Raw genomic sequence first — 10,146 nt, forward strand, 5'->3', positions numbered from 1 at the left:
GTATTTTCCAATACTTGAATAAATTTTCTCCCCCCACCCCCCTTTTAGTAGGACAAACCCTGGTCCAAAGACTCATCTAATGAAACATTTCAAAACATTAATCATTAACATCGCCAGGAGGGTGACAAGAGCAGCTGAACATTGCTAAAGATATTATGCTGCAACACGTGTGCCTGTGTGCATGCATGTGCATGGTTGGGAGGAAGGAGACTTAGCTGATACTTGTGCAGCAAGACAGCAACTACTTTGAGGTTTAATATTTTGCAACCCAACTTTCTATTTACAGCCTTTGTAATTAGGGAAGTTCCTTTTAAACAGAGGAAAAAAAATAAGCCTACAAGAATTCCCAATGCATTGAGGACTAAATGCTCAAAACCAGTATCTCAGATAAGGTTGCAAATGGTGCACATGCAAACAGATGACACTTGTTGACAAAACATTTATTCCGTAGACTTCATCCAAGGCTAAAAGTTGTCAGTGGCAGGGGCAGAGTGCCTCTTTCTAATGACTTGAATAAGCTTTGGGTCAAGGTTCATCTATCAGGTAATAAACTCTTCTTGTATGCATCCTTTGGAGGATAATTAAGCTGTACAATTCTGGAAGCTTACCACCATAGTGTTACTATGACCATTATTTTTAATGTCTATGCTTTTATTATATAGCCTTAAGAAAGAGACCCTTGCAAAGCGCCTTTGAGACAGCTAAACAACGTATTAGTTCTGATTTGGAGAAATGAAAGCCAAGCTTTGGGGAATAGCACACTGGCCCAAAATTCGGCTCGGAGCAGGCTGGCTCCGAATGCTCGGCCAGCTTGCCATTTTTTGAGCATACAGTTACTTTCACACCTGGCAACCTGTTCTGACAAAGAAAGCGTGTTCAACAGTTTGGTTTTTTTCCCAGGAAGTCTTGGCTCTGTGAGTGATACAATGTTCATACTAGCAATCTACCTCTTTTATAACTGCGCAGTTCCTCTAGCATTGGAGTATATGCTATTTTTTTTGGAATTAGATACTGTTCTGTATGTAGGTTGTTGAAGGCACCATGTGACAGAGCTGTTTTTAGTTACTTGAAATCCAGACTAGTCTGCAAAACTGGTCTTTGAATTTCATGTTTTCTTTGACCTCTTGCTCTTGAGATTTTAATATAATATTGCAAATTCAACCCGATCACAGAAACGTACTTAACAACTTTCACATGACCTAGAGTAAACCTAACTATAGAGGTTTATTTAGCATGATGTAAACCAAATTTCAGAACTTCCAAATACTATGGGTGCATTTAAAAAGCAAAACAAAACAAAAAAATTCTCTAACCAAACTATACTGAAATATTCCTATGTTTTCTTTGAAATGCAGAATTATTAGTCAACTGGAAAACTTTGGTAATGTTGAAACTCTCTTTCTGCATCCTTACCAATATATAAAGGAATTAACAAATATGTTTTGAAAAAACAGAGACTTGCAAACTTTCTTCCTTTCATTCATGATGCAATGCCATAGTCAATTGCCCTCCTTTACTGCAGACCCCAATACTTAAATAAACATATAAGAATAAGGTTTAATCAACACCGAATAGTAAATCTGATTTAAACTGTGCTGCCGTGAAAGCACTTCTAAACATTATTTGCTCAGCCAGAGTGGACTGAGGCCAAACCTCAGCCTTGAGCTGCTATGGAACATAAATGTGGGGGGAGGCTCTTTGTAGGATGTGACCTGTGTTAAAATGTGTTTCATGTATCAAAGACTCAGAAGTCATCCACACAAATTATTTTGATTGAAACCATCTTTAAAAACACTAAAAATATTCATTCAAGCTGACTTTTGACAATGGAAGCATTCATTTAACATTACTGTTTATAATCACATTAGGCAAGAATCATTGAGACTCAAGACTTGGGTTTTTAATAAGAAAATATTCTGATGACACAACTGATAAACTGTTAAGTCTGTTCAGGGTAGTCTGAATCTTCCATTAGCTGGATTTACTCAAGTAAAATATATTTTAATAGTCAATGCATGTGGGGGACTTAATACATTAAGGGACTCTCTTCAAAATCTCTTAAATGTAGCACAGAAAATATAATAGTGATCACAGGTTGGATGTTGAAGTCATAAAAATTCAAATAGATAATTGGCAGTAATTTTAAACAGCAAGGATGATAAACAGCTGAGACAGACTGCTAAGTGATTCTTTTGTCTTTTGAGACTGTCATCAAAAACCTCTGAATACCTTAGCGAAAAATATGTTACAGGGTTCAGTCTATGGATAATAGGTAAACATGGTGGGTGGTCATGTCAAGAATTTTAATAAAAAAGATCTGAAGATCATTTCCAGTTTTAGGATCTAAGAACTTCTAAATCCAGTTGCTTCACCAGTGTAACTTAAGAAACCTCTTAAAAGTTCTGTTGTAACCCAAGTGCAAATCCATTACATATGTTAAAGCTTGCTTGTTTGTTTTTCTGGGGTATTGTGTAGATGTTACATATTTTCCTTTACTGGCATGCTTTAACAAGGAACCAGAATTTTTTGTTACTTGGAGCTTGCAATATTCATTGCTAACTGTCAAAATAGCTGTGCGTTTTAACACTGCTGCCCAGACAGGAGCAGAACAAATGCTTTGTCTTCCTTCAGACAGATGGCAGAGCTGTGAAACACCCTAAGATACGTTCAGGAGTTGATATCCCTAAGAATTTCCTACTGTCTATTATTAAAATCATGTCAAAACAGAAATGGAAAGCAATACCATTATTAAAATGATGCACTTTTTAAAACAAGATGTATAGTGGTCTGCCAAAGACAAGTGCTTGACATTGGGAATGCTTTTAACTGCAGAAAATGTTTACTCTCATTGGATGAGGTTTCCAAATGGCTTAGGGGATTTTGTCCCCCCTAGTTTCAGTAGGATTAACATGACTGAATCCTAGTTATCTTTGAAAATCACTTTTCCTTCTGTTTCAGTGAGCAGAAAGAGAAAAAACCTTAATGCAAGCACATTATCCTAACATCCTGCATGTTATATATATTTTTTTAAGTTTAAAAAATATTATCTTGGCTTCTGGAACTGACAAAACAAACTTTATAATATTCTTGGTATTTTAAAGCAGTTATTCTCTCCACGCCCTCTTTTTGGATGACAACAATGGAAAAAGTCTTTTAAAATAATGTAATTCTCACAGGTTAACTATTCTATGTGCTGTGAGTTCACTTACGTTTCTGCTAATTTCAAGGAGATTTCTTAAGCCAGCTTTCCTTATTTTAAGTGGGGAAAACTCTTGCACAAACAGGTTGACTTTCAACCTGAGAAGTGTATTTAGAAGGCTATTGTTCATATTTTATCAAGGGAAATAGGACCATGACCACACCTGTTTCTTGCTGAGATCTCGTTTAGTTTTCAAGTAAACTGCCAAGTTCCTAATGGAGGCTAATGTGTGGAATAGCAAGTTTTGCTTCTCTTTTACTGCAGCAAGGTTTTTTTTGTGAACCTTGTAAAACCAAATTAGTAGTTATCTCAAAAAAATACTTTTTTTTTTGTTCTCCGTTAGAGGGTGCTGACGAGTGGAATAATGTATGATTTATTAATGAGCCACAGCCCAAGTGAGGAACACATTTCTCAGATGCAAATCCACACTGACAATACGTTAGTGAATGATTCCTAACTTGGCAACTTTCTGACATAGAGTGAGGTTTGGATTGACAAAGATCTGAACCATGATATATTTTTTCAGGAATATTTCAGAATGTTTCAGAAATATTGAAATAGAGTAAGTAAGAAGGAAAAACATAGCAGGTTTTGTTCATACATATGAAATACATATTTAAGGTGCAAGCTCTTCCCCTCTGTATTCATGTAACTTAATTTCAGGGTTCATATGTGAGTGTGCCTGAGAGCAGCAGTTTACCTAAGAACAGAGCTCTCTAGCTAGAGAGGCAGAAAGCAGCATAAAAATGAAGGATGGAAATTGGATCAGAAGCAACTCTACACTGCTAGAAGTTGCTATTGTACCACAACAGCTAATTTTCTGCCTTTTAGAACTTCTTCAAGAAGCCTTAAAGCCAGTAGCATCATCAATGACATAATTTTCCATAGCTAATTACGGAACTACTTTACTTTGACAAAATGCAGATGTTGTAATAAGTCTTAGTAAGAAGTATAATAGCACAAAGAAAGATCCTATCCTTCACCTTCCTTCCCCTCATCTCACAAATAACATTCTGAATTAATATATTTCCCCTGTTGTCACTGTGCTGATCTTGTCAACCTCACCTGTATTGCATATTCCAGTGGGGCTTATGTGTGCCCTCTTACAAAAATGTTAAGGGGAAGTAAATCTTTGCTTCTGTGTTGTAATCTGGAAGGAGTGTGGTCTTTCTGGCCAAGGTTGGACTTTTTTTCCCCACTTCTATTTATTTTAAATTTTTTTAGACAAAGGAGAGACATTGATTATTGCTGACATTTGATTAGGTTATCCTTGAACTAGGTGGATCCAAGTAAAGGAGAAGTCTTGCCATAATTTTTATTATCTTTTATTTTTTCATGTGAAAGAAAGGAGCTTCTCCAATGGAGGTCCTGGATGTTCTGGTTTTGGTGGCTTTTCAAACACCAAGAAATAACAATGTTTAAATGTTGTTAGCTGTTTTTGTCATTTTTAAAGAATAAGCACACATGTAAGGATACATCTGTAAGTAACAGCTTTTTTGATATATATTCTAAAAATTATACCCACAAGTTGGGGGTGAGGGGCAGGGCAATACATTAGCTAACAACACTGTTTGCTTACTCATCTGGTAGATGATGAGAGAGGTAGAGGTTCAGTCTACCCACCCATGATATCACAAGGATGATTTACACGTTCCTGCCTGCAGTCCTGCAGGATGAGCTCTCACCTTTGCAAAAGACAAGTCTTCAAAACTGCATCTGTAGTACCTTTGTACGTTAGAAGGCTAAAATCCTCCTCGCTCTCAGAGGCGCCCAGGAGCCCTCAGCACTGCAGGAGAGCGGCTGTGGTGTCCGCATGAGGGAGCGCATGGTGCCAGCCCTGCATCGCAAGGGGCACTGGCGCCCCTGGGGTGCAGTTATGGGGCGCTGGGCTTCAGCCTTGAACCCAAGTTCACATCTCCTCCACAGAGAGGTGTCAATTCCTGGGACTGCAGGTAGGTGTCTACTCATCTTACCAAGGAAGACAAAAGCTAGGCCAAGCTGAAAAGCGTCCTAGTGTTATCTTGTAGTTATCTTGTATTTGGCATCTGTTTTCAGGCGCTTTTTCTTCTCTCAGCAGTTAATGTTATTGCTGCTTTTCGTTACGTATCCTGCCTGTGACAACAAAGCAATCCTCTTATACAGGATGTTTAATTTACACCGTGTTTTCTAACGTGCAGACAACAAAAATTTTCGTCCTGTTTTAATAAATTAGTCCACAACAAGGGTCCAGCAACCTGAAGTGAAATATATCAGAGGTGATTATGTAGCTGGCAAAGCAAGGATATTAAAAAAAAAAAAAAAAACAAAAAACTCACCCATAAAATGTGAGACGCAGGAAACCAATCCTTTGGCCAAGTTTAACCAGCTCTCCCTGCCTAGCAGGGGCTCCTGTCAGGAGTACAATTCCTACTTTCTTTAGGGTGCACAGCCACTTGTACGCGCTTTCATCATTGTACAAGACTTCTTCAAAAGGCAGTTCAGGAAGCTGCAAGTCCGAGCCCCAGTACTGGCATTCTGAAAGGAAGGAAATACAGAAGCAAGCTCTTAACTATTTTAGCAAAGCTCAGGACTTAGTCAAAGTAGGAACTTAATGCAATTTTTTATGCATTTCTGTATGTGCCCTTCATGCTGCAGTCAACCATATGAACCTGGGTCCCTGAGCTTGTCTGGATAACAAGCAATCTTAATGACAAAGGGCAACAAAATATTGCAGAATAAAAGGTATTTTAAATCATAATTTGAGGAAAAGATAATTTGAAAGGGATATTTTAATAATCTATGAGAAATGTGTGTATCCCTTGTTCTGTCTGTACTGGTGAACCACAAGAGTGAAAATTTTTGAAACTATGATTACTTTGAAAGTTTCTCATCTAGGATAAAATAAAGAACAAAAACAGCACAGGAGTGCCTTGAGATCTCAGTCAGGGGTATTGCTGTATGGATACATAATAATGAAAAGATTACACTCCATATGCAGGACAGGAAAAGACATACACCAGTATAACAGCTTAGAAGCAGAGTAACTAAATCAATTACATAAATGGCCAATCAATTTTATTTTGTAAATTTGTCTTCATGAAATTACATCTATTTCTGTTAAATTCTGCAGGCTGGTGTCATTCATTGTCTTTCCTCTGCAGAAGTTTGGTGAATATTGTTGTTATTTCAGGTGGAAGCAATTAAGAGCCCAAGATGTTAACAAACCTGAGCACTGCTAGGATGGGAAGAAGGCAATAGAAAGACTGAGTCAAGAGAAAGAAGTTATGTTCTGGTTATTCTCAAACAAACAAAATTAATTATGAAGGCATATAGCTATAGAAGATGACTGAAAGAACTGCTATCTTCTACCACAGTCAGATGTTTGCTTGCTGAATAGGCATAGCATTACAAAAATCGAAACCTGCAGCCRTCTGCTACAGGCAGGTACAGACTTCCCAGCAGGCTGGAAAGGGCGGTGGAGCCTTCAGCCCCTTCCTTCCCAGCTCTCCCCGTCTCTCCTCTTGCCCCCAAGCCTGGGCCGGTGTGTGGTGCCGACCTGGGCACCTGCCCCAGCTGGGGCTTTGCAGCCAGGCTGCTGTGTGGCATCTCCAGGTGGCACCACTGGGCTTGGCAGAGAAGCAGTAACTGCCTCCAAATCCAAGCTTGAGCCCACATTCCCGCGAACTCAAACAGGATCCGTTAAATCACAGCACTTTGCAAGCCCCGGCAAGCACCCTAAGGAAGTCTGATGAGCACAGTTACTTTACTTCCCGCATGCGATACCGGCAACATGAATACTCATTAGCAATGTGGCAGGGAAAACCTATTTGCTCAGGCATAAAACAGCTCAGATCTGTTGTTACAGCGACATTGCTGCATGTGCATCCGAGCTAGGAGCCAGCTGCAGAAGCCAATTGCACCTGGCTAAGGGAACAGGGGAGGATCAGAGCAAGTGCATCACTTGTGTCACTGACTTTTCAGAGTGATAAACAGGATTCAGTCATCCAAAACTATAAAATTCATGAAAATCTACACAGCTTTAAAATTAAGCATTGCTTAGTCTCATTATTTTATGTATTTACCAAAATACTGCTAAACTCCTCTATTTTTTCTAACAGGCTGTCTATACCTGAATCTATGTATATGTATTTTTAATGCCTGATCAATTCTTATGACTGCTTTCTAATGTCATAGTTCCATAATGGTTATTAACTTCCATTTAATAATACTTTTCTTTACCCCATGACCTATCCTAAAGCAATCAATCACACTCTGGTTGAGTTGGAGAGTTCCCAAACAAATAAATGACCTAACACAGAGGCTGGGTCTCCTGAGAAAGATGAAATAAGATATCTGATTGTAACTAAAAGAAACAATGACTTCTGCTTAACTGTGTTATTTTCTCTCTTTTTGAGGGATAATGTATTCTGCAGTCAGACAACACGTTCCATTTGTGGAGAATACTTATGGGAGAAACAGGCACAAACATACAGTGACAGAATAATGTAATAATTAGATAATATTGTGGAATCTAGGCAGATTTTTCATGTTATGAAGGACTACACAATCCAAATTCATCTTTCAAAGTGAGTAACTTCAAAATTTATGCCTACAATAATTGCCATTCAGAAAAATTGTCTGGCATACTTAAGATTTTGATCTGGATTATGGTGCTTGAAGTGATACCTGGAAAAGGCAAAGCTTGTTACATGTTTAGCCTGCAGAAGACTGAGGCAGATGGATACTAAGCCTCCAGGCATGCTATGGGAAGACATACCAAAACGGTGGCTGTGAACAAGATAAATCCCATCTGCCCTGCTGCAAGTGCCAGGATACGTCCTCCCCTGGATTCGGCTCCCCCCCATGGAGAATACACAACTCCTCTAGCGCTGATCCTGGTATCTGGTCAGCACTGGAGGTGAAGACTGAGCCCTAACTTAACTACTCCAGTCCAGGTCTCAGGGCAAAGTCCTTGGTTGTCCCAGCTGTCCCCCAGCAGCACACACTCGCTGTAACTTCTGGTACATCRCTACAGTCGCTTGGGAGTGCACTGGCAACCAGAACAGCATCCTCTGCATTAGATGGGAAGAGGACAGCTTCTGCTAGATGGAGGGCGAGTAAAGTCAGGACTCCAACTGAGGCTATCTAACCGTATGTTCCCACTGGGTATTTTTGCCCTGCTTTGCTTAAAACCCCTGTATCTGGGCATGGAGGCATGAGAGCACCTGGATTCTGGCTGCCCTTAATCAGATATTGGGCTGTGTAGTTATTTATTTCTCACTTGTTTTTCTCTGCTTCTAGTTTGTCCTCTTTCTCCTTTCCTTCAGCCTTTTTCTGCACCTTTGGTTCTTTATTCTCTGTGAGGTGACCTTAGATTTTGAGATCTTGATTCTGGTAGACATGTCAAGGGTGGGATTTTTTCGTTCCTCACTACATCTTGAATATAAAGGGAAGAGGAAATTCTTACCAATGGGTTTAATGAAGAATTCTCTTCTTGCACAGACTTGTTTGTTTTAGTTTGTATTGGGGGCACTCTGAACTCCTGTGAGAGCCACAGGAATGCCCCAACTGCTTAGAGTACTGTACAGTCACTTCACAAGCATCTAAAAATAGCTTTTCCTTTCCTCCCTCCTTTCTGACCCAGGGCAGGAATCCCATTCCTTCCACTTGATTCTTTCTATTTTCAGGGAACATTCATCTTTCTCTATGTAAAATATGGACACATGGAGGTTAGAAGTTTAGTGGTTTTCCTCCCTCACTATGCTTTATTTTCAGGAATTTTGATTGCTCATGAAACAAGTCTGAAGCTTGTTTCTAACAGTGCAGAGAGCATGATAGAGAGCACTGTCATCATTTAGATGGAGTTATTTAAATTCCTGTCTCAGCAAAATGACGCAGGAGGAGCTGCTGTGGGAGAGACTTAGCCTACCCACTACCCAGCAGGTATCTACCCAGCTGCATCAGCTCAGTCCGCAAACCAGAGGGATGCAGGGGATGTGCCAGCACCTCTCCAGGGGATGGTATGAGCTCCCGACTCATCGTGGGGGTTCAGAACTGTAGTAAGGTGAGAAAAGGGGGCGGCCTCTTCCCCACCCAGGCCTTACCAGCTCCTGCAAGCCTTGCACAGAGGCTTCGCATGACCTGGCCCATGAAAGAGAAGTGCTAAGCAGGAGAGCAGCCTTCCCGCTTCACATTGCTGCTGGCCCTTTCCATCCAAAGAACATGTGGGAAAGGAAAGCAGCTGCTCTGGTTCCTGTGATCTGTGAAAGGAAGTTACAGTTACTTAGGTCTGAAGAAATACATTTCAGAAGTATCTCCTGCAAACCTTGTCAAGGTTTTGGGTTTTTCTTTTTGTGCATGTGTGCTTTTCGGTTTTCTGTATTTTTTAAAGTGGGAATGAACTCATTCATTATCTATTGTGCAAACACATGAAGGTCATCAAATAGACTCCAAAACAGACAGTCATGGCCTTGATGATTACATAGCCATCCCCTGCAGGGCAATGTAGTTTTAAAGCAGTGGCCTGTTGCATCCACAGCATAGAAGCAGATTAAGCAAGCTAGACAGAAGATTTGCTTGCCTTGAACCCAAACATAAGCCCACTCAGACAACAATCAATGACTGTGTATAAGCATGTTACAGCACCTTAACACTACTAATACTAAAACTAGCAGTTAGTATTTGGTAACATATCTAAGCATAAATATATATGCCTACAATAGGTAGCCACAAAGGAGCAAACAAACTTGTACAGCTACACAAAAGAAATACAGAAAGCATAGGCAAAGAGTAAAATTCAAAAGAGAAAAACGAAGCCTGTAGAGTAGACAAGAAAGGTGTCTGGTGAAACCAAAATAATCCCACAAAACAAGCAGAAAAAAAATGTCTAGTTAAAAAAAACAAACAAAAAAATCCTGGTGATGAAAAAAAAGACATTTCTGGCAAGAGCATGCAAGTCATCTCCCCCC

At 39.7% G+C, this 10,146-nt stretch overlaps 1 protein-coding gene across 1 annotated transcript in view; it reads right to left on the reverse strand.

Moving 5' to 3' along the window:
* Positions 1-10,146, reverse strand: part of BBOX1 (gamma-butyrobetaine hydroxylase 1) — a 35,837-nt gene that overhangs the window by 9,064 nt on the left and 16,627 nt on the right. Inside the window, exon 3 of the mRNA XM_026073116.1 lies at positions 5,515-5,713. Within this exon, the coding sequence (XP_025928901.1) occupies positions 5,515-5,713 (199 nt within the window). The remainder of the gene's footprint in view (positions 1-5,514; positions 5,714-10,146) is intronic.

Source organism: Apteryx rowi, unplaced genomic scaffold (assembly GCF_003343035.1).
Source record: "Apteryx rowi isolate R43461 unplaced genomic scaffold, aptRow1 scaffold_360, whole genome shotgun sequence".
Taxonomy (NCBI): Eukaryota; Metazoa; Chordata; class Aves; order Apterygiformes; family Apterygidae; genus Apteryx; species Apteryx rowi.